This window comes from Hyaena hyaena, unplaced genomic scaffold (assembly GCF_003009895.1).
Source record: "Hyaena hyaena isolate Hyena2069 unplaced genomic scaffold, ASM300989v1 scaffold_137, whole genome shotgun sequence".
NCBI lineage: Eukaryota > Metazoa > Chordata > Mammalia > Carnivora > Hyaenidae > Hyaena > Hyaena hyaena.
The window spans coordinates 501,984-526,884 of record NW_024080769.1 but is presented as its reverse complement, the minus strand read 5'-3'; the positions used below and the strand labels follow the sequence as shown (position 1 = coordinate 526,884).

The window sequence follows — 24,901 nt, the reverse complement described above, 5'->3', positions numbered from 1 at the left end:
CTGATAATTTAAAACATTTTCAAGGAAAGTCTCGTTTCTACTTTTTTCCGGCAATCATGCGCTTTGGGGATTGAGTGTCTGTTCCATTGGATTGTCCCCGCTTAGAGCCCGGGCAAAGCTTCCTGGGAACGCGGGGCCGGCTTGGGGTTGGAGCCCGCCTGGGCGAGTTTGCGGGGTGGCCCGGCGCCGGAGGGGCCCTGCGCGTTCTCCGCGGGTGGGGGGCGTGGACAGAGCGGCGGCGGCCACGCGGAGCGAGGGAAGAGGAGAGGGCAGAGCTAACTCTAGTAAATTCCAAATTCTGGTTTTGAAAAAATAAAAGTTCTTGGAGCAGGGCTCTCTGGTCGGGTGAAAGCAGGTTTCATCCTGGAGCTGTCCTGACCGCTTCTCTGTCCTCTCTCTTTAAATAACAATAATAATAATTACAAAGACGAGAGAGTTTTTGGAGCTGGAATGGCCTGAGCATGGGTGAGTCTCATGCAGGGAGCATGCGAGGTCCGCGGGCTGGCGAGGATGGGGTCCCCTCACGTTTCCACGGGACTCGGCACCATGCTGTTGGGGGTATCTGGGAGCTGAGAGGACAGGGAGGTCACATCGCTTCCGGAGGAGTTGCCTAACGAGCCAGACTCAGAGAAGGAGACCTGAAGATGCAGAGACACCAGGAAAAGGCGGGTGAAGAGACTCCGGAGCTGGTGCTCCCAGACCGTGCTGAGCCGGGGGTGTCCCTTAGGTACAAGCCGCCGGCGGGGAGCAAGCCCTTCAGAGAAGTGGGCCAGGTCCCCAAGCGCACTAGGGTATTAGGGCAGGAGCTCGAGTTGGTTAATCCCTTGGCCTCCCTTTCGAGGGCTTTAATCCAGGGAGACTTGCTTTAGAGCGAATTATGTATGGGCCGAGGTGCAGTTGCAGTCCGCCCCCAACCTCTGGCCCCTCTCATTGCCTACAGCTGTCCCCTGGAAAGTACCCCCTTCCCACCTCGGCCAAGGGGCTAAATCCCACCCCTCAGGCTCCTGAGGTCGGGGTGGATAGGGCAGGACCTCACCAGCTGCTGGAAGGCGGGTTGGTCCAGGTCACTCTGGAGGGCAAACTCGCTGAGGGCTTTCCACGGCGGCTGGTACGTCTGCACCTCGACTGCGCTGCCCTGCACAGCACTCTCATGGCGGATGGGGCTGCCCGCCACGAGGGGCGTCCCGGTCAGTCCTTGGAGGCTCTGAGGGACAAGAGGAAGTGGGAGTGAGGGACCCTCAAGTTAGGCCTTGCGTCTCCCACGCCTTTGGCACTGAGGCCCCAGGCACTGGCCAGAGATTTGGGTCCTGGTTTGGGGGGAGACGCACACTCCACCACAACCAGATGAGCCCTCCTTCCCCAGTTGAGATGCCCCGACACAGAAACCTCCACCATAGTCCAGCCTCAGCGCTGGGAGCCACCAGGGCAAAGGAATTCGAGGCCTGTGTTCCCAGTTTTCGAGAGGAAAAGTGTTCAAAACCAAGCCATGCCAAGAGGACACAACCCGCCCGGAGGAGCGGGAGATGCATAACCATGCCGCCTCCGGCTGGCAGATGTGCCAGCTCAGCGCTGCGGCTGCAGCAAGGAGAAGCCCCGACTTCGGGTACAACAATTCAGGAGCCTAATCCCCAACGTAAGCCTCGCTCTGAACGCGCAAGCACACGCTTTTGCAGAGTCCAGTTGCCCCCGGACGTTCCCAGAGCCCGCCCAGAAAAGGGCATGCAGATGCGGCGGCGAGAACTCGCCCTCCCCCCAACCCCCGCCCCGCTCCTCCGCTACAGGCTCCCTCACCGTCTTGTCGTTGTGCTGCTGCTGCTGTAGCTGCTTCATGAGGATGGATTTCTTCTTGTCTTTGCAGCGCTTGTTCTGGAACCAGACGCGGATGACCCGTGGGCTCAGGCCCGTCATCTCAACCAGCTGCTCCTTCATGAGCGCGTCGGGCCGCGGGTTGGCGGCATAGCACGTCCGCAGAGTGTGCAGCTGCTTCTCGTTGAGCACCGTCCGCACGCGGGTCGTCTTCTCCGTCTGTTTGTGCACGTGCGGGCGCAGCGAGGGCTGCCGGCCCGACCCGGGGTCTGCGAGGACAGGCGGACAGGACGTGAGCGAGGGGCCGCCAGGCTCCTGCCCGTGCCCCTCCTTGCGGCGGCCAAGCCCTCCCAGGCCCTATTTCGTTCCTTTTCTATTCCGTTGATTTCGTTTTATTGTTCGTCTCCCTTTCCAGCTGTTCGCCCTACCCCGAGGGAGCTGTGCGTTTTCGTCCCTTCCCCACTTCCGCGATCGGTCTGCCCCGCAGCGCTGTCCCCGGAGCTCCAGCAGGGCGTAGGGATCCTGCGCTAGGCGGCTGCCGGGCGGGGGTGGCCGCTGCGGGCTGTGCCTCCTCCACTTACCCGACCCTAGGAATGCCCGCTTGGGCCCTGCGGGACGAAGGAGGCCCTCCGGAAGAAGTCGGAGTTTCAGAGGAAGAAGAAGGAGGAGCTCCCGGGACTCTGGAGGGGGAAGGGGGCCGACAGGGGCCCAGAGCGCCGCGCTGCTTCGGGGTTAGGGGGCTTGCCTCCGGGGCCTGCGAAAGCCATCCCTCCTCTTGCAGAGGCCACTCAGTCAAGGCCGCCAAGACCCAGCATGGGGCAGGATGGGCCTCAAGGGACAGAACGTTCTTTCCTGCCAGCCCGCGGGCCTCAGCTCCCGGGTCTCCTCGTTTAAGACTCCAGCTTCGCTGGCCCAGCGGCAGCTCACCCTCCCGGCCTGCGCGCAGCGGCTAGCATTCTCGCTGGGCTTTGGGTCCTCTCAACCCCGGGTAAATAGAGCCTGGCCCCCGCGGCCCGCAGCCTGAAACCCGCAACACACAAAAGGGAGTCCCTCTGAGACCCGAAATCCGGGGCACTCAACAGAGCTTCCTTTCACACCCCATCCAAACCAGGTCCACACACCCATGGATACATGCTGCACTGTTTCACTTTATATCCTCCTTCAGGCATTTCTAGGTCTGAATAAATATTTACAAATAGCCCATCCAGCTTAATTTCCTCCTTCTATAGGGGAGGCAAGAGAGGACCAGAGAGGGGAGGAGCACTAAACGACCACACAGCACCCGGAGGCTCAGACAGGTCTGGAGATTGGTGCTTCAGGTCTGTGGCTGCCTGCTAGGAGCTGCCCAGCCTGGGGGCACCATCCTTGCCCTCTAACCACACACTCAGACGCCATCTCTGGGCAGATCCTGATTAGGACCCAGAGCATCATCCCCTGAAGTGTTTTCTATGACCCCAAGTCCACTGTGCCGCCACACGCTCCCCACGGAGAAGCACTCGGCTAAGTTGTTCATCACACTGGATCTCAAAATACAAACACAGACACCGACTCTTTGTTGGGGCGGCTGGCCTTCTAGCTAGCTGAGCCCAGGCCCAGCTCTAGGATGGGAGATGTATTCCTTACACACATACCCCCAGGCAAACCTATCTTTCCTCTCTGGCAGTGACACAGTGCTTGAAATTCCCCATACAAGTTCCCCAGACAGGCACCGCTTCAGATTCTGTTGTCATTCACCCTCCTTCTCCTAGCGGACTGTCCCACATATTCCTGACCACAGAGAACACACTTCTCCCCATGCTCAGACACTCCTCTACACACAATCCTTTTTCATGTTGACCCACAAACGATTTGGCCGCCGCCCCCCCCCCCCCGCACACACACACAAACACACTCGGCTGTGTTCCTAGCCACAGATCCTCACTCACACAGAAACAATCCTGGCAAACGGAACCGCGCACGAGTGACAACTTTTCGTCCGAGCACAAGCACTCCGGTAACACGCACTCACAACGGCGCAGGGGGCGCCGGGCCCGGCGCGCGCGGCTTACCTGGCAGATGCAGGCCGCGGGCGCCGGGGAGCGGGCCGGGGCTGCGCGGGCTGCCGGCCGCGGCGCGCTCCAGCAGGAGGCCGTGGTCGGCGCGGCAGAGCAGCTCGTGCTCCCGCAGCGAGAACTCGTCGCCGGGCAGCAGCTGGCGGCTGCACACGGAGCAGCGGAAGCACTCGATGTGATACACGCTGTCCCGCGCCCGCATCACCAGATCGCTGCTGCTGAAGCCCACCTGGCACTTGGCGCACTTGATGCCGAACAGCCTGCGGGCCCAAGGCGCGGTCGGTGTCAGCGAGGGGCCTGAGGCCCGTCCCGCCTCCCGGGCTGCGACCGGCTCCGGGCACGCGGGCCCAGGACGCTTTGTGGCCCACAGGGAGCTTGCGGGGACCGGCCCTCGGGGAGTTCGCGGGCCCAGAAGCTCACGGCGGCACCCGTTCGGAGTAGGGGTGGCCTTCTCCGCAGGGCGGGGAGCGCAGACGAGCCGTCACCCCCAGCCCCAACCGCGGTAGGCGGTCGCTGAGCCCCGGCACTCGCCGGCCTCACCTGACATAGTCCCGCTTGCAGTAGGTCTTCCCGTCTCTCACGAAGCACGTGCACGTCTCATCCAGGTACTGGCTGCACTCGGCGCACTTGAGGCAGGCGGCGTGCCACTCCAGGTCGGGCGACACCCGCAGGATAAACTGGTCGTGGATCTGACTCCCGCAGCCCACGCACATGGCGGTCCCGAGCTTCTCTGCCGAGGAAGGGCGCGGGGCCCGCGTCAGGCTAGGCTCCCCCGACCCGGGCCGGCCTCGGCCACTCCAACCTCAACCCAACCCGCTCGCAACCCGCTCGCTCTCTCGTTCCCTTTCAAGAATTGCGACTACAAGAAGTGGGCTTTCTAAACGTACAAACAATTGGAAACGGAAAAAAAAAAAAAACCCAAAACCTTCTGAATTTGCGAAGGCTTTTTGTCTCCTCTCCACCCCCATTTTTTTTTTCGCTATTACATTCATTTGGACACAGTCATTTTATGGATATATCTTGTAACTAAAGGTTAATATGTAGGTGAGAAGAAAGAATAAGAAGACATTTAAGCACTGCGGACGCCACCGCATCAATACTGAACGGTGATGTTCCGGCATTTCCGTCCACACACTCCCTCTTACAGCGACTCCCTCCAATCCCAACACAGACACATCGGCTTTCATCGGAGTCTCTTCTCATCCTCTCTGACATTTCTTAAATATCCCAGATCAAGCTAGAGAAAGCTGCCTACTTGGAAAGGCCAAAAAGATTTGCAAACAAGCAAAAGAGCCCACATCCCCAAATCCAATCTAATTGCCCTAGCGCAAAACAGAAGCAGATTTCACAGCCTGAGGTCAGCCTAGCCGCCTAACACTGAGAAAGAATGTTTAATTGCAAATTAGAACGACAGGATTCCAAAGGACAAGTGCCCCGCAGGAGAAATGCATTCGTTTGTTTGTTTTCTCTCCCAGCGTCCTGTCAAATAGAAGCCACTTGTAGAATCCGCTAAACATTCTTCTGCATTAGAAATATTGCATATTAAGCACATACACACCCACATACAGAGAGAAAGACTTACTCTTGGAATGATCCCCCATAGCACCCAGAAAAGGATAATGAAAAATAATATCCACCATGCAGAAAAGAGATGTGCGCAAAGCGTGCGGCCAGGGGCAGAAGGACGAGGGTCGCGCGCCCAGCCTCTGCTCTTGGGGAACTAACTCCTCCTGCCCCGCTGAGTTGAAGGAGCGATTCCGCACCGGCCCGCACGCAGCATGACGTCAGCACGCATTCGCCCGGGGCCGGGGCTGGGGGCGGGACCTGTGGCGTCACGAAGCTTCCCCAGAATCGCGGGGGATGCGGGGGAGGTAATGGGGACCCGGGGCCTGTAGGGCCGGGTGGCTTGGGTGGAAGGCGAGGGTGACGGGGGATTGGCTGCAAGGAAATGGGCAAACCCTGATTGGCCCGGAGTGAACAATGGAGCGCAGCCCCCTCGTCCGAAATCTACAAGGATCCTCTCTCCGGCCCCCGTCGGGCTCTCGCTGCTGGACCTGGCGTCACCGCCGAGCTGGCTCCGCGGCCACCGCAGCTCTGAGCTTCCTCTTGGATTTGCCGGGCAGTCTCCGCAGGCATGCCCGAGCGGGGTGATGGATACCTGGGGAGTTGGGGGGCGGGGGGAGGCCTCTCCTTTAAATGCTCCCTTCTTTCACAAATTAAAAAAAATTAAAAATCCGCTCTTTTGGAACGAGAGCAGGGGGAAAGGGCGGTCTGTTTGGACATAACCATCAACGTCCAGCCGATCACCTTTCTCTCGTGCGCCTTTGTTCTCAAGGTCCAAGCTAGAGAGAGAAGTTAGGGAACGACCAATGGGGTTTGGATAAACTCTCTTTAGACTTCCCTCATCCGCACGCCTGGGGAAAACTTCTCCAAGTTGGAGCATTAGATGGGTAGCTCCAGAACGCAGAATCCGAAGATGCTTGTCGGATCCTGATTAGAGCCTTGCCTTGCATTTGGCGGTTTGGAGGGGGTGGGAGGACGGTAATTTAACAGGGACTCCCCTCATCTTTTCCCCACCCGAATAACACAGGTCCTCCTGGGCTCAATGCTGGCGTCGAATGTGTGTCCTACTTCCCAAATAAGCGATTTTTATAAACTCTTCTGTTTCATTTCACAAACCAACTGCAACGCAAATAATCAGAAACAAATGTAGCGCGCGGGTTAATTTACTATCTGTGCACGGGTTTGTCGGTCCTTGGAAAATCCACCACTTCGGAGCAGAGTCCAAGCATTTCTTTCTTTCAAAGAAATCGCTGTGGGTTTTGTTTGAAAGGGTTCGAAGACTGGCCCATGAATTATAAATAACATGTATCTAACCATGGTGGCTATTGTTGTTTTGCCGTAAAAAGTGCACCAAGAACTTGGTGCGCGCCTGGATGGAACGCGGTGCGCCCCTTGGGGTAAAATGTCAGACCCTCGCCCTAGTGCCCGCCGTCGGGTCGGCCTGAGGGCGCGGTCGAGCGCTGCGGCCTTTCTGCTAAAAATCTAAGCCTGCTTGGCCTCAGGCTCTAGGTTGCTCTCTCGGAAAGGGGTGCAGGCACCGGCGCAGGGAGAGACTTTGCGGAGAGTCCTGGCTAGGCCCTCCATACACACCAAACTCGCCGCTCGACGAGGGTCCATCGCACAGCCGGTGAGCGCCCATCCGCTGCCCCTGCGCTGTGTCTAGTGCTTCAAGCCGGCTGTCCCGTCGTCCCGCAAGGCTTTCGATCACCGCCACTACCTTTGAAACGTCTTGTCACCGGTCTTGTTCTTCCGCAAAGCTTATCGATCGCTCTGCTGACAAGCCATTTCTTGCGTCTTTTGCTACTAGCTCCCACAAAGGGCGCTCACCCTGGGTGTGTACAGGGCAGGTCTGGGATGGGGAGAATGACGCGTTTCAATGTGTCTTTATAAATAAATGGCGTTGAGGAGCCAGGGGGAGGGCAATCAGTGCTTGTATCCGCGCCAGGCCACTCTGTGACCTAATGCATCTTATTTTACGTCTCTGTCCCTCAGTTTCCTCATCTGTAAAATGGGGGATAAAAAGGTAACTTTCTCTACATTGTAAGAATTAAACTATTCTCTGGAAAAGGCTTAGAATAATACTTGGTGTATATTAAGTGTGCAATACGTGTTAACTGTGATAATTATCATTATGACTATACCTTTGTATTGGGAGCCTCTGCCTATTCTGTGTCTTTCCTGTGTGGGTTCCTGTGTGTGGTTGGAGATTTCTGTGTATATCTCAATGTACATTTGCTGCGTATATATCTGCTGTGGGGCGGAAAATCAAAAAGTGTATAGTTTGCATACAGGTGATGTCTGTGTACCTGGGTATGCAGTCCTGTGATGGGGGCAGGCAGTGAGCATATTGGTGGGCTAGGCTGTGTGCCTGGACCATTAGCTTTCCCCTCAGGCCACCCTAAGCCTGGCCTGATCTCCAGCACCTGGCCAGGAGCAAGTGACTAGTAAATAACTGGAGGATGAAGGCCACCAGGAGAGGATAGCTCCAAAAGAATCTTAGGCCTGGACTTTAACCCTCTTCTGTCAAGAAGGGAAATTTATCACCACCCTGAAAAAAAAAAAACAATCTTTGAAACCATGTTAGGGGGAGGGGAGAAATAGTCACCTCTCCTGGGATGCCAGGAAGCCAAGTCAAGAATTAATATTTGTTCAGCCCCTACCAAGTGCAAATCCCCTGTTATTAGCCTGCCAGGTCTTCATAGCAATGTTATGACGTGGGTAATATTAGACTCATTCAATCCCCAAAGAAACTGAGGCTTCCTGAGCAGACATGACTGCTTCCAGTTGCAGGGTAAGTCCAGCTGGCATTCAAAGCCAGGTCTGTCTGGCTCCACCTCCCTTGCTTCTTTCACTGTGGCTACTGAAGATGCACAGAGGTGTGGCTCCATCACTCACCCCCTTCCCTTCTCTGAAGCTGTAAAGCCAGCAACCTGTTTCAGGGTCCCTCAATGTGGGTCTCCTGGGCCACAACCACCCCTGGGAGACCAGCACTGGTGTGGGAGAAGAGAAAGCAGAGAAAACGCTTTCCCTGGCACCGCCACAGGGCACCATTGTCCTGGCCCTGCCCTGATTCTCTGCCTCCTGGAGGCTCCCACGGTGCCCTTCGGGGGAAGCCAGGGCCACAGTGCTCTGCACATCCCAGCCTCCCACAAGCAGGAGACCTGCGCGCCTGCTTTGCTGGACTCTGGAGCACTGTTCTCCCTTAGTAGAAAGCAGCTTGAGCTTTCTACTGCATTATTATTATTATTATTATTATTATTTTGTTCTTGTTGTTGTTGTTGAAAGACGGTTTTATTTTCAGTGTTCCATTCCGTCTACTCAGGGCACTGGATGAGATGGCAGCTCAGAAGCAGAGAAGTTGAAGACGAACCCTCACCTTCCTGGGAGGGCCGGGAGTGCCTGCTGACCGCTGGGGGCACACACACTAGTTAGACCACAGGCCGCACAGGCTCACGGTGCAGATGGGAGGGCACGCGCTGCATGGGACAGAGGGGCCCCGCTCCAGCAGCCCTCACAGGACTGGACACTCTGGGCCGGGGGCTCCCTCTTGGAGAAGGCCCTTCCCACCCACCCTCTGAGGCGTGGCCCTGGGCAAAGAGACCCAACTCGGGACGATGGGGATGAGGGTGGGGCCTGGAACATGAGGGGTCAGCAGGAGAGGACAGAAAGGGGGAGGGGCCGGGATGAAGGGCCACCCCTGCCTGTAGCAGGGACGCTACATGGCTGGCGGAAAGAGGAGGGCGAGGCATAATGCTCTGTATTATCCCCCATAAAACTAGCCCCAACTGTGACCCTCCTCCTAGGAAGATTTCAGAAGCACAGAGAAATCCCCCTAAATTCTGTCTCTCCAAATCTCCTCACCCCATCACTGCTGCTTAAAACTTGGCTCACAATCCCACTAAAAGGTCAGCTTACTGTGCAAAGACCTGTAAGAAAGAACAGACTAACAGGTGGTCATTCATACTACAGTGATAGTGGCTCTTTCCTTGGGAACGAGAGGCCTGAGAGAAGGAGCAGGAAAGCACAAGACCCTAGGGCTTGGAGGTGGGTCACCAAAGCAGGCCAGATCACTAAAACAAAAAACAACAACAACAAAATCCCCACTTTTATTATTTTACGGTTTTGCTTAGTAAAAGAAAGGAAAAAGAAAAGGAAGCTTTTCTTTTTCTTCTTCTACAATCTACAACCAGAAAGCTGCAAGAGCCTTTAGAGCCTCTCTCTTCCAGGCCTGTGTTTGACAGAGAAGAAGCAGACCACTGGAGAAGGTGGTCATCCTCTCCCTGCCTGTCCATGCAAGGACAGATCCTGCCTGGGGGGCCCGGACAGCTCCTACACATGCGAACATGCGTGCACTCATGCTCACGCACTCACACAGGCACACAAACACACATGCATGCACACACACATTCACATATATGCACAACGCACACCTATGCGCACGCGCACATGCGCACACACATACTGGACTTCCCCACTGCCTTCCCGATCTTACCCACTCAGGAGACCCTCACGTGCACAAAGATGTTCTGTCTCCTTGTTTTCATGGAATCGCACATATGGGAGGAATACTGGGTATAACCTACATCTTCAGCAGCAGCAGCATAATGGCTGTCATATCGGCCTTTCGCTTGGGGCCACCTCACACACGTGGCTGTCCTTACCTCACAACATTTCTAGAAAGAAGTTACTATTGTTTAAATTATCCCTACTTCACAGATGAGAAAACGGAGGCTTGGAGAGGTTAAGTAATTTGTTCCAGTTTACAAAGCTGGTGGAACCTTTGAACCAGCCTCTCTGCCTCCAGATCTTGCTTATGGAATCATTACACCATCTTGCTTCCTGATCACTCACAATGGGGATGCCACAGGAATGATGCCCACCCAACACAAAGGAAGTTGATGCCAGTGAAAAGGGCATGAATCTTTACCCTGAGTATCAGAAAGGAAACCAAATCCCAGTCAGTGACCTGGCACCCAACATGTGAGTGACAGAGATGGAGCTGGAAGCCAAGGCTCTTCCTGCTAGCATCCCTGGAGGTGGGGTTCTGCCCTTGCCCATCTGAGGACGAGCTCACTTGGCCCCGCCATGGCCGTAGGTGTCCACTTTTCTCCCAAGGCAGTTGGAGACATTGTGTAGAACAGGCCAAAGAGGCCTCAGCATTCACATCATCACCCACCATCCAGTTCTGAGAGCTTAGCTTTGGTGTGGCAGTTGGGCACCAAGCTTCAGAAAAAGCAACCAAGGCCTGAGAAGAGGAAGAAACTTAACAAGCCTCTAGGCCTCCTGACAGGCAAACCTGTGCTCTTACCTGAGGCTCTATCACCTGCCTCCCACTGACTCCCTTGGAGCAAACAGGCACCCAATGGCACTCCTGGGTCCCCTCCCTCCTCCTGAGCCCTTTCTCTCTTCCCTGATGCCCACTGAGCACTTGCTGCAGGCTGAGTCCCGGGCTAAGCTCATACAGACCATCTTGTTTAACACCCAGGTTGCCTGTGAAGCCAGCCCTGCCTCTAAGGCATTGAGGTAGGTCTTTATGGTCATCTTTCAGCAGCTCAGAAATGAATTTAACCAATAACTGTCACTTGTTAAAACAACTAGTAAGAGGTGGTACTGAGACTCAAACCCTTGCCCTCACTAGTCCATGAGACTAGTTATGAACTTGTGCTTCTGAGTCTGTCCAGATGGGACAGTGGACATGTGTCAAAGTCATTCTGTATTAAGAAAAACATGGTCAATATCCTTCTTTTCCTTGGGAGATCAATTAGGTCATTATAAAAAGATGAAAAAACTGAACCTTTTTAAAAAGATAAGGGAGCCTTTATTTCTTTCCAAATCGCACCCTGAAGGCAGCTGCAGGGAGAGCCACCAGCCCTAGGTTTTCAGGGAGAAGTCCAAGGGGAAGCAGCTGTGCGGGGCAGTTTGGGGAAAAATTGCATTTTTCCTATCTTTCCAGAAGGGGGAACCCTCGCCAGCTTGGTACGGCCTGGGTCTGGGAGTATTTCTGTGCGGTCTGGCCCAGCGCACTGGCGTTCCTGGCTGTCTTCTGCTGGCCTGCAGCCTCCCGGGGCCTCCATTCTAGTGTTCTCTTTTCCCTCAGATCTAATCCCTTCCCTTGCTGAGACCCAGGTAATGGGTAAAGTGAGAAAGAAAGGGAAGGAAGGAAAGAGGGAGAGACTGAGCTCCAAAGGAAAATAAATCCACCAAAGTAGGGTTGGATGGTGGTATTGCAGAGAGGCCAGTGTTTTGCAAATGGGCCAGTCTTCAGGCTGGGGCCCTGGATGGACAGGGTGTCCTTCACTGAAACAGGTAACAGGTAGAGAAGAGAGGAAGATACTGGTAGGTGATATGATTCTCTCCTTGACCAAACTCCAGGCAGGCTCCTCTGAGCCCTTTTCGACTAGGCCTCAACGTTGAACAAAACACTAGCATGGTTTCCAGCAGCTCAAGGCTGAATCCACAGGACCACCCTGCCCATCCCACCCCCACTCCCTAAATGCCTTCCTAAGAAAGCTCAAGGCTGTCAAGATAATTTACTATTCATTCCTATCAACATCTGAAGATAGGGCCCCTGTCTCCCACCCTCTTTGGGAGGGAAAAATCTACCTTTAATAGGCACAGTTAGCAAACCCACATGGGTTTCTCCTGAACCAACTCCTACTTCCTGCTTTTTGTTTTTCACTTCCTGGACTCTCCTGAGCCCCAGTCCCCTCCCCTTCCCTCCCTGTTCCCTCATTCTCCCTTTAAAACACCCAGTCACCTCTGTACAAGTCAAAGTTGAGTTGAGTGCACATGGGACTCTTTGCCCTGTTACTATACTGTATTTCTGATGAAAATCTGTCCTTGCCATGGTATCTCATGTCCAGCTTTGTTTACCTGTGACTAGGGGTCAGCACTGTGACCTAGACCATAACAGAACACAAAGGATGGACCTAGAATGGGATGGTTGGAAAGACTTCCTGGAGCCCATGACATCTCATCTGAGCCACATAAGATGAGTATGATTCTTCCAGGCCCAAAAAGAGAAGGAATGGTTTTGCAGAAAGAGGAAGGAGGTATGTGAGTCATGTGCAATTTTGGGGGAAATGTGAACCTGGAGTCAGGGATGAATGTGGCCATCCACAGCAGGTCCACATGGCTGGACTGAGACAGAGGAGACAGCCAACGAAAGACTGAAAGAGAAGTTTGAGTTGGACTGTAGGAAGCCTCAAATGCCCAACTGAGGAATCTGATGGCATTCTTTCAGCAAAGGAGAACTTCTTTGATCCTGTTGTAGTGTGAAGAGATTCAGATGGGGAAATGGCATGAATGTAGCTGTTTTGTGGAAAGATGAACACATGGATGAATCAAACGAGGGAGGAAGTAACCAGGACACAAGTCAGGAAGGTGTAGGGGGAGGTGAAAGAAGAAGATGTGCATGTGGACTCTGGGCCAGCTCGTCTCTCTCCTTAGAAATGAGCAGGCCAGGGGGCGCCTGGGTGGCTTAGTCGGTTAAGCGTCCGCCTTTCGCTTAGGTCATGATCTCCCGGTTCGTGGGTTCGAGCCCCGCATTGGGCTCTGTGCTGACTGCCAGCTCAGAGCCTGGAGCCTATTTCAGAGTCTGTATCTCCCTCTCTCTCTGGCTCTCCCCTGCTCTCTCTCTCTCTCTCTCCTAGAAATAAATAAAAATATTTAAAAAGAAAAAAGAAAGAAAGAAAAGCAAAATCTCAAAACTTCTAAAAAAAAAAAAAAAGAAATGGGCAGGCCAGGAAGAAGGCTGGTTTAGAGGAGGGGTGGATGGTGACCAATCAATCTCAACCATTTACATGGGGTAAGGGAAAGAATATCTGTATGTAATCTTGAGGAAAGAGGAAAAGAATACCACTTCCTTGTCACTTACTTGCTAAAGATATTTAAAAAATACATCTGGGTTAAGATCCAGACACCAGCATCATAAGGAACAATCTTATATTGTGAATTGTATCTTCCTGGGGTGGGAGTAGATGTCAGGTTTTTTCTGCTGGGCCAGTGCCCTGAAGTCAGCGAATGCAAGTGTAGAATCAGATTTGCCCTGACTCAGGTGGTCCCGGTGTTTTCCTCTAGCAGTGTTTCTGGATTCAAATTAGAGGAAGTGTCAGCTATCTGCCTCACTTGAACATTAGTGATACCTATTTTTCAATATATATCCCCAGCAGGAAAACTGGATATTGTAATAGGCTCCTCCATCCTACATAGATGAGGGTGGGTTTAGGTTTTGCAGACTTTGGGGGCCATTTCCAGCCCCCTTACCAATCATAGATGCTCACCTTTTATGATACTAAAACAAATGGAAAATGATTTATTATATGTCCTCAAATATGAGGACGCCTCTTCACAAAGCTATTGTCATAACCTTTAAAGGTTTTGAAGGATGTCTTTTATTCTCTCCAACACACATTCACAAGATGCTAAATATGTGCGTTTTTTTTCTCAGAACAAAGAACACAGATTTATGTCCTATTTTGTCCCTTTGCCACCTTAAAACAAACTAGAAATTATAAATGACACCAAATATTTGGCTATTGTCAAAGCCCATCCAGCAACAATTTTTCAAAAAAACACAGAGAGGATCCTCTTTCACTGGAAAACATCTTCCGAAGGCTAGAGTTACCAGCAAATTCCAAAAATAGATAAAAAATGAGATAATAGAATCTGGGTTGTCACCTTTTGTCCAGTGGGATTATCCGATGTCTAATCATGGACAGATTGTGATTAATGTGATTGTGGATGGGGCATTAATCCGATTCAGGAGGGAATCCAGTCAGATTTTCATCTGCTCCAAGTGTGTAATTGGTTTGGAGGCAGCAGCAAAGCAGCTTGTACCAGATTTTGCCGCATCACGGTGATGAGGTCTATTTTGATCTGCTTGAGTTATGGACAATATAAATTATTTATAGCCACTTAGACATGCCTTATACTTGTAAAGACCTTCAAAACAAAATAACACTCCCCTTGCTGTTGTAGGAATCTCATTCAGCTGAATCCTGGAGCCCATTGCTTGTAAAAAGCAAGGGAGAGAAAAGATTAAGGGCCGGTAAGTTCATCATCAAATACTGACTGAACATTACAAGGAGCAAGAGGTTGAGCCAGGCAGTAGAGGAGGCCAACTGTTGCATTCAGAATAGTCTTGGCCCAAAAGGATTTTGCTGTAGTTGAGAAGAGAGACCCAGATTCAGGAAAGCGCAGGCATCCACAGAAAGCAATACGTGGTGAGACTCACTGAAGCTGAGCAAAAATCAGAATTCCCTCTGAACTAAGCAAGTTTCATGAAAGTAATGGGATTTGAGCTGGGTCTTTAAAGGAGAGAAAGCTTCCACTGTGGTCTGTGGCTGAGGAGGGAGAGTGCTGGGGGCAAAGGCTGGCATGCACGTGCACACAGGGGACCAGGAAGGATGGTCTGGGTAGAGTTGAGGGAGGGAGAGATACTATTATTTATTGAGCAGTTACTACATGCTATGGATGGTACTCTATCCATCTCTTTCATTCCTTGTGTATCAGCAGGGTGCTTTGGGCTAATAGAAAGCCCAGCTAAAAGTGATACTATAAACAGGAAATGAGTGGACTCAACAAGCACAGAGGTAGGGGAGATTGTACAGTTGGATGACCCAGGGGTTCAAAGGTGTCATCAGCAGGTTCTTTCTGTCTCCTTGCTCTAGTGTTGACAGACTCAGCTCCATTCTAAGGATGGTTCTTATGGTCACACAATGGCTGCCAAAACGCCTGGGACCATACACCTCCTTGTCTGTGACCAGCGGGAGAAGCTGGTTGCTGGGGGCTCTCACCAAAGAGCAAGGAAGCTTCTTTTCAGAATCTCCCAGAAAACCCATTTTCTGTTTTATTGACCCAAACTGGCTTAGATCTGCCTATTCCTGAATGAATCACTGATAAGGGGTCAGGGATTCTTTTGTTGGCTTAGACTAACTAGCACAGGCACATACACTCCACCAGTGGGTGTGATAAATGTTTAAGAAGAACTGGCTCTCTAGGAGCACGTAGGTGGCTCATTCAGCTGTGCATCCAAGTTTGACTCAGGTCATGATCTCCTGGTTCAGGAGTTCAAGCCCCACATCGGGCTCTCTGCTGTCAGCCTGTCAGCAGACAGGCTCTGTCCTCACTCTCTCTCTGCCCCTCCACTGCCTGTGCTCTCCCAAAAATAAATAAATATAAAAACAAGCAACAAAAAAAGAACTGGCTCTCTAGGAAAGAACTTGCTCATATATATGAGTATTATAAATTTATTGATACAAAAATGTATAGCTAGGAATTTACAAATAATAATAAAATATGCAATACTCTATATAAATTCCATATAGTCAATTGATTCTTATAGAATGCTTTCATTGATTTTCACCAAACTTTTGCTAACTTATGGTTACATAATTAAGTAAATAAATATCTTTCCTCTAACTTAGCAATAAGCAATTATAAAAATATACTATAATTAATTTTTTTGAGAGAGTGGTAGAGAATGAGGGAGAGAGAGAGAATATTAAGCAGACTCCATGCCCAGCATGGAGCTGGACATGGGGATTGATTTCATGACCCCAAGATCATGACCTGAACCCAAATCAAGAGTTGGATGCTTAACCAACTGAGCCATCCAGGCACCCCTACAATTAATATATTTTACATGAAAATATTTAAAACCTGGCATTAAGACAACAGGAAATGCAAAAAGAGTACGTGAAGAAAACTTTCTTGACTAAGGCCAGGTGAAAAAAAAACCCCAAAAAACAAAAACACATAGAGTACCAAAATATGGTCCAGTATAGAATTATTTATATGATTTCAATTTTCCTCCAATTAATCTATAAATGTATAAATCTATAAATGTAATTTGGCATGCCACAAATATAATTAAATTGCCAATGGAATTTGACGTAATTCTAAAGATAAAATGAAAAAAGAAGTGTGTGAGAATAATGAGGAAAGTTTATAAAAGAAGAGAAATGTGTGGTGTTTTTTCCTACTAGATATTCAAATGCATTTTAAAATTCTAATAATGAAAACAGTTTGATACTAAAGTAGAACTTGGCAGATTTAAAAAAAAAATTTAATGTTTATTTATTTTTGAGAAAAAGAGACAGAACGTGAGCTGGGGAGGGGCAGAGAGAGGAGACACAGAATCTGAAGCAGGCTCCAGAGCCTGACACCAGCTGGAACTTGCAAGTGGGGAGATCATCACCTGAGCTGAAGTCAGAGGCTTAACCGACTGAGCCACCCAGGTGCCCCAGAGATGGCAGGCAGATTTAATATATCAAAAAGGCCAAAATCAGGCTTTTGGTTTGATATCAATTCAGTGGAAAGGCAAACAATTATTCAGAATATATTATTGGCATATTTGAAAAAAACTAAAGTCAGACCTCTCTGCACCACATCATTTACCAAAACATTCTTCAGATGGATTAAAAATTTTAATATAATGACAAAAACAAAGATACTAGATTAAAATGCATGCAACTCTTCCTGTAACCTTGGGATGAGGATGGGCCTTCCGAGGGGCACAACAAAGGTAGAGTCCAGGTGGGAAAGACCAATGGATTTGACCACATAACACTGCAACGACTGTTGCTCTTTCCAGGCATCCTCACGAGGGTGACATGGTCTTTAAACCCTGCATGGCAATCCCTGATGAACAACTGTGATGCCCAGGGACGACAGAGTGACCCGGAAGTCCAATTACTTCCTTAAGATAATCCATCTTAAGATCATCCAAATGCTTCCCTGTGGGCGCAGACAATGTGGATTCCAAGCAATGCAGCAGATCCACATATCCCTCCGCGGGCAGGCTTCCATGCTGATGGGCAAGAACACCATGATGTGCAAGGCTATCTGAGGGCATCTGGAGAACAACCCAGCTCTGGAGAAACTGTTGTCTCATATCTGGGGGGAATGTGGGTTTTGTGTCACCAAGGAGGACCTCACTGAGATCAAGGCATTCTGCTGGCTGATAAGGTGCCAGCTGCAACCCGTGCTGGTGCCATGACTGGAGAAGACCTCCTTCTTCCAGTCTTTAGGCATCACCACTAACATCTCCCAGGGCACCACTAAATTCCTGAGTGATGAGCAGCTAATTAAGACTGGATACAAAGTGGGAGCCAGCAAAGCCATGCTGCTGAACATATTGAACATCTTCCCCTTCTCTTTTGGGCGGATCATTCAGCAGGTTTTTGACAATGGTCACCCTGCAGTGCTTGATATCACAGAGAAAACTCTGCCTTCTCACTTCCTGGAGGGTGTCCTCAACGTTGCCAGCATATGTCTGCAGATAGGTTACCTGACTGTTGCATCAGTGCCCCATTCTATCATCAGTGGATGCAGATGGGTCCTGGCTTTGTCTATGGAGACTGATTACACCTTCCCACTTGCTGAAAAGGTCAAGGCCTTATTGGCTGATCCATCTGCATTTGTGACTGCTGCCCCTCTGGCCCCGGCCCCAGCCAAAGTTTAAGCAACAGAAGAGTAAGAAGAAGCCGCAAAGATTTAGGATTTGGTCTCTTTGACTGATCACCCAAAGCAACCAATTAAGCCAACTTGATTTGTGAAATGAGGAAATAAAGGTTTACTTCTCTTACCAAAAAAATGCAATGACTGTTTATTATTTATGACAAGTGGGATGGTACCCTTAAAGAAGAAAGCCTTAATGTATTGATGACTTAAGTAATTAAGTCATTCTTCAAAACAAGAATGGTAACAGAAAAATGGGCTGCAAAGAAGAAAAAAACATGATCAATTATACATGGAAAAATTATCATCTCACTACAAACTCAGTAGCTTAAAATAACATTTATTATATCCCTGTTTCTGTAATTCAGACTTCTGGGCATGGCTTAACTAGGTTCTCTGCTTGGGGTCTTACTGAATGAAGGTGTTGGCTGGACTGTGCTCTCATATGAGCCCTGAGTAGGATACGCTTCCAGGCTCCCAGACTAGTGGTAGAATTCATTTCCTTACAACTTTACTTCACGACAGCTTGCTTCTTCAAAGTCAGTAGCGCAGCAAGGGAGAGAGAGGGTGAGGGAGAGAGCAAGAGAATGAGATCAAGAAAGAGTCGGTGGAGTTGAATCTCCAACCGCAGGGGCCCTTTTAAACTCCTTCAGGAGTTCACCTAATTAAGCAAGGCCCACCAACTTTTGATGAACACAAAATCAACTGATCAGAACCTCACTAACATCTGTAAAATCTTTTCACTTTTGCTGCATTTGTTAGAAACAAATTATAGCCATTCAAGAGGAGGGCATTATACAGGGTGTGGTATACCCACCACATTAATAATGAATGAAAAGCAAATTAAAGCATCATGAATGGTCATTTTTGGCTTCTCACACTGGCAAAGATTTTAAAAAACACAAAACTAAAAATTCCCAGTGTCAGCAAAGTGTGAGAAAACTGGCCCTTTCGGAGCCTGTTGGAGGGAATGTTGAGGGCTACAACATTCTGAAAAGACACAACAATCTGAAATGCAATTTGGCAAAACTTATCAAAGCTTAAAACTCTGCAGTCTCTTTGACCCAGGAAACCTTCTGCTAGAAACTATTCATGGAAATACTTATGGGTAATGTACACAAAGATTTAATCTTGAGGTTGTACACTGCCCCTTTATTTATAATACCAAAAAGATTTTTTTTAAACAAGAGGGGGATAAAAATGAACAAAAGTAAAAGACTGATTAAATGAATTGTGGTAAATCTACATAATGGGAGTGAGCTGAATCACACTCTGTGGTATAGTTTGAGCTCCAGTGCCAGGTACCGCTGGTGGGAATCCAGGCTCTACCACTCAGCAGCTCTGTACAATGGGGATGTATTGTAACCTATCTGAGCCTCAGTTACAAGGATGAAATAACAGTACCCATCTTAGGGCGACTGGGTAGCTTAGTCAGTTAAGTATCCGACTGATCTCAGCTCAGGCCTTGATCTCAGGGTCGTAAGTTCGAGCCCTGCATGAGGCTCTGTGCTGGGCATGGAGCCTAATTCATAAAATAAAAAAATTGTTTTAAAATAACAGTACCCACATCACACAAATGGCCCACATGTGTCATTGTTGTACCATGTCAGCACTTAATTGTGGAGAAGGAGAAGGCGGGGGAGGGCGGATGAGATATGGTAAAATTACCAAACAGCTTATACAACATAACTCCATTTTTGTTTTAAAAATTCAATGATAAATTCAGCAAATGGAATAGAACAGTCTATCGGACTGTTTTAGGTTTATTTTTTCTGAGAAGTGGTATAATAGAGGATTTCCATTTTCTCCTTTGTGAGTTTTTTAATTTACCAATTGTCCTACACTATACTTACGACTCTAGAGGGAAAGTACCCAAACTGATTTTTTTAAATGTTTATTTATTTTTGAGAAAGACAGACAGGAGCACAAGCAGGGGAGGGGCAGAGAGAGAGGGAGGGAGACACAGAATCCGAAGCAGGCCCTAGGCTCTGAGCTGTCAGCACAGAGCTCGACATGGGGTTCTAACACACAAACCATGAAATCATGACCTGAGCCAAAGTCAGACATTTAACCCACTGAACCACCCAGGTGCCCCATGATTTTTTTTTTTTTTTAAAGAAAGGAAAAGTAATCCCTGAATGATCAGGAAGGACTCAAGAATGAGGTGGGGAATGAACACGTCTATGTAGGACAATGGTTCTTAGACTTTTGGAATTCAAGATCTAAGAAAAAAACAATAGGGACATCACATGGGACTGCCACTATTCCATGTAGTCAAGTGAGACATTTTTTAAAAAAAGCTACTATCTACTATCATCACTTCATGTGAAAGGAAACACAATAACACACACGCAAAAAAGAAGAAGAAGAAGAAGAAAAAGAAAAAAGAAAAGCCCAGTTTCAGAATAAATAGTCCTTTCCTCTGAGTTTTGTGGAAAACTCACTACATTTTTTTTCTCACTTGACTGAAAAATGCTAAAAACTTCATCTTGGGCTGAAAGTTGGGGACCACTGGGGTAGAGTCTTGGAAATGAAATGGGTCAATAAGTAGCAGGCGCTGGCAGCAAAGCAGGGAGGCAGGAGTGGGCTCTGTGGAAGGCCTGGCATCTCTGCTTGGCCCCAAGGCTTTCATTACATTTTCATGGTGTGTGAGGTGAGTATGAAGACTCCTACAGGTCAAGTGATGATTTCATTCTCAGGGATTCTACTGAAGATTACTTGAAATCTCTTTTCTAAGTGCTGAGAATACAACACAGACCTAATTCCTACCCTTTCTCGTGGAGGAGGACAAGTGTCAGTCTCCTCTCATGCATCTTCTGCAGGTGGAGGACCACAGGCTCAGCAAAGAGCTACTGAACCACAAAGTCTTCCAGTGCCCTTGAAGGCTGGCCCAGGACATTACAGGGAAGGACAGTCATCCAGTAGGACTCTAGATTGTATCTCTTGGGCACCTGCAGGTTCTTCTGTACCAGCAAACCTTTTAGTATTCATTTCTAACTGTGGGTATATTGGAAAGATATGCATGTTTTATTATGCTCAGAATAAGAATTCAATATTTATGTATAAATTTCAAGCTTCACTTCAGCATTATGAAGGCTAGCAAAATGCAAGGCTAACTCGATAATGTAGGCAAATTTCTTTGCCATTAACCTCATGAATCATATATGTCTCCTTTAAGAGCCTGAAATCTATATATTTTAGTACAAGTAAAGTATCAGAAGAGGAAAAGCTCACTAAGTGGGACAAACCAAGAGAAGGTCAGAGTGCATTCTAGAAGATGTGAACCTCAAGGTCACCTTGTTATATAATCCATACATGTCTATAAATACATTATATTAAACATCAAGAAAATTAACAGTGGATGAGTCATTGCCAAAGAGAGGTCCCACGTTAGTTGCTTTCACATGGAGTTTAGAAGGCCATGACTTTCGAACCTTCCTTATTAGTGTGCCTATAGATGCAGCCAATGTCTGAAAGAATAATTTTGGAAAATAACCAGCTTTGCGTGATGATAAATACCATCAGTTTGCTTATTAAATCTTTTTCTCACAGATGATTATAATGGCTATCTTTACTTCAGCTAGTATTCTTTTTTTTTTTTTTCCAAATAGTTTATTGTCAAATTAGTTTCTACATAACACTCAGTGCTCATCCCCAAAGTGCCCTCCTTCATGCCCATCCCCCCCTCCCCCCACATCCATCAGTCCTCAGTTTTTGTCAGCATTCAAGAGTCTCTCATGGTTTGCCTCTCTCCCTTTCCCCCACCATTTCCGCCCTTCTTCTCCCCCTTGGTCCTCCGTCAAGTTCCTCCTAATCCTCCTATACGTGCAAACATATGGTATTTGTCCTTCTCTGCCTGACTTATTTCGCTCAGCATAACACCCTCAAGGTCCATCCATGTTGCTACACATGGCCAGATTTCATTGTTTCTCATTGCCATGTAGTATTCCATGGTATAGATAAACCACATCTTCTTGATCCATTCGTCTGTTGATGGACACTTAGTACTTCAGCTAGTATTCTTATTATAAATTCTTCCAGCTTGCGATTGTCACATTTGGGAAGGGTTTCTCAATTTCCCAAGTGGGAATTACTTGGATTTCATCTGTACTTTTGACTAGCAAGATCTCTGAACTCATGACCCTGAGATGAAGACCTGAGCTGAGATCAAAAGTCGGACGCTTAACTGACTGAGCCGCCCAGGGGCCCCAACAAGATCTCTTTTTATAAAATTTTTTTGGTTCTTTCTTATGAGAAGAAAGCATATTTCTTAAGCACTTACTATCGGCTTCTGGATTGGAAGCTCTTGAGGGTGAGGACTATGACTATTTTATACCTCCTGGGCCCAGAATAGAGTCTACATATAACTGCTCAATAAATGGTTGTTGAAGTTGTGGTGTCCAGGTGTCCCTTCTTCGGTGGTAGCCAGCCTCCAAGGTGGCCTCCAATGATACCTGCCTCCTGTTATTTTCACTCTGGCATAGTCCTCTTTCACACTGTAGCAGGGTTGGTTAGTCTGACCAGTGGAATATGGCAGTCATGATGGTGTGTCACTACCATGCTTAGGTTATAAAGGACAGCAGCTTACATCTTGCTATCCCTATCTATCTCACTGATCCCTGCCTTTAGGGAAAAGCCACACAAATGGGTCCCTGTGGTAAGGAAATGAAGACGCCTGCCAACAACTACATAGGTGAGCTCGAAAGTGATTCCCTGACCCCATATAATTTCAGAGACTACAGTCATGGCTAATAGTTTCAACGTAATTTTGTGAACAAGTCTGAGCCAGAATCACCCAGCTGAACTATTCAGTGATGCCCTACCCCTCAGAACCTGTAAGATAATAAGTGTTGTTTCAAGCAGCTAAATGCGGAGGGTAATTTGTTACACAGCAGTAGATAATGAGTACAACATGAAATCCCACACATTTCTCACCAAAACCCCATGATGAAGGCATTGATAGCACTTTCTGACCAATGAAGAAACAGAGTCAGTGAAATCAAGGAACTTGTCTAAGATGTCTTGGATATAAACCCAGGTCAGAGAACAAAAATATCACACTTCTCTTGCCCAAATAATCTTACCCTTAAAGTCCATCACTCTGTTATCATTTGGGATTTTGACAGCTGGTAATAATAAGAACAGTGACTATTAAAAATATACGAAGGGAAGCTGTTTGCATAACCCATTAAAGTTCAAGGTTTCATGGTCATGATTTCCAAATAGAGAAATGACAACACATCGGAAGGAGCAGATGAGTTGAAAAGAGAATCTGAAAGTGCCATAGTTAAAATCATTTGTAGGTATTTTTAGCACAAAGAAAGAAGTCCTGTTTTGGCAGACACTGCTAAAACATGGGGCCGTTTTCAGGTGCCGTATTTAGAAAATCAGTAAGTGTCATAGAAAAATGATTGCTTGTTGAGAGCACAGATGAGCCTTGAAAATATGAAGGAGATTTTAAGAACATAGGCCCATTTCTATGTGGCACTTATTGAAGCAGAGGACGGGACCACCCAGAAGCAGGACTCAGGGGTCCAATCTCCATCAGCCTCCAATTTTAAGTGAAAAAGTGGGTCTGCTGTGCAAACACAGCTTCACGACAAATCCTTGGACATCTTATTCTTCTAACCAGACTGCTGCCCCTAAAATACTCCTGTACAGAAATTCTGGCATAGCTCTGGGGAGTAGTGAATTTGAGCCATATAGATGGATACAGAGAGAACTGAGGGGTGTCAAGCATATTAAAATAAGATGTAAAGCAGTGGTTCTCATTCATGGAGTCCTGAAACACTGGTGGGTTGAGGTTGGTGTGGGAAATGTGTACACGACCTTTGCAATTATTGATTAAATTACTGGCTTTTTCAAATGATTTAAAAAATTTTTTTAATGTTTGTTTATTTTTGAGAGAGAGAGAGAGAGTCAGAGTGTGAGCAGGGGAGGAGCAGAGAGAGAGGGAGACACAGAATCCGAATTAGGCTCTAGGCTCTGAGCTGTCAGCACAGAGCCCAACACAGGTCTTGAACCCACAAACCGCGAGATCATGACCTTAGCCGAAGTCGGATGTTTAACCGACTGAGCCACCCAGGTGCCCCTCAAATGGTTTTTTAAAACAGAAAACAAATGGGAGAACTTATCATCTTTTACCCTCATGTGTGATGTGTGTGTATGTAACTATGTGTGTGTATATCTTTAGCCTATGCAATTTACACATTTAAAGTGTACAGTTCATGGGACACCTAGATAGCTCTGTTGGTTGAGCATCCAGCCTTGGCTCAGGTCGTGGTCTCATGGTTGGTAGGTTGGAGCCCCACATCAGGCTCTGTGCTGACAGCTCAAGGCCTGGAGCCTGCTTCAGATTCTGTGTATCCCTTGCTCTCTGCCCCTCCCCCGCTCGCACTCTTGTCTCTCTCCCTCAAAATAAATAAACATTAAAAAAAAAGATTTTTAAAAAAGGATTTCAAGTGTACAGTTTGAGGGGTTTTCATGTACTCAGAGTTGTGCGACCATCACCACAGCTAATTTTAGATATTTTCATTACTTCTCGAAATAAGTCTATACCCATTAGCAGTCACTCCCCATTCCTCATTCCCCTCTCAGCCTTAGGCAACCACTTATCTACTTTTTATCTCTACAGATTTGCCTATTCTGGACATTTCATATAAATAGAATCATACAATATGCGGTGTTTTGTGACTAGGTTCTTTTACTTAGCATAATCTTTTCAAGATTCACCTGTGCTGTAGCATGTATCACTACTTCATGCTTTCTTATGAATGAATAATAGTCTATTGTGTGGATATATCACATTTTATTTATTCATTCATGAGTTGATGGCCATATGCCTTGTCTGTACTTTTTGGCTAATATGAATAATGCTGTTATGAATAATTGTGTACAGGTATTGTGTAAACACACATTTTCATTGCTCTTGGCATACACCTAGGAGTGGAATTGCTGGGTCATCTCAACTCTAACATTTTGAGGAACTTCTAGGTGGTTTACCAAACCATCTGTCCCAT

At 48.2% G+C, this 24,901-nt stretch overlaps 1 protein-coding gene and 1 pseudogene across 1 annotated transcript; one reads left to right on the top strand and one right to left on the bottom strand.

Moving 5' to 3' along the window:
• Positions 1–312: 312 nt before the first annotated feature.
• Positions 313–5,497, bottom strand: ISL2 (ISL LIM homeobox 2). Its single transcript, XM_039238117.1, has 6 exons — positions 5,440–5,497; positions 4,398–4,587; positions 3,855–4,117; positions 1,792–2,075; positions 1,037–1,204; positions 313–638 (listed from the first exon to the last, which is right to left on the bottom strand). The coding sequence occupies exons 1-6, from the start codon at positions 5,495–5,497 to the stop codon at positions 522–524; spliced, it is 1,080 nt and encodes a 359-aa protein (XP_039094048.1). The 3' UTR covers positions 313–521.
• An 11,582-nt stretch (positions 5,498–17,079) lies between these two features.
• LOC120235762 lies at positions 17,080–17,942 on the top strand (annotated as a pseudogene).
• Positions 17,943–24,901: the final 6,959 nt, after the last annotated feature.

What these genes read in the sequence shown, in the direction of transcription:
- ISL2 (XM_039238117.1), bottom strand. Translation starts at nt 5,497, where the DNA reads ATGGTGGATATTATTTTTCATTATCCTTTTCTGGGTGCTATGGGGGAT. An exon ending in TATGGGGGATCATTCCAAGA is followed by an intron (nt 4,588 to 5,439) that starts GTAAGTCTTTCT and finishes CTTCCTCGGCAG; the next exon opens with AGAAGCTCGGGACCGCCATG. An exon ending in TGCAAGCGGGACTATGTCAG is followed by an intron (nt 4,118 to 4,397) that starts GTGAGGCCGGCG and finishes TTGGGCCCGCAG; the next exon opens with GCTGTTCGGCATCAAGTGCG.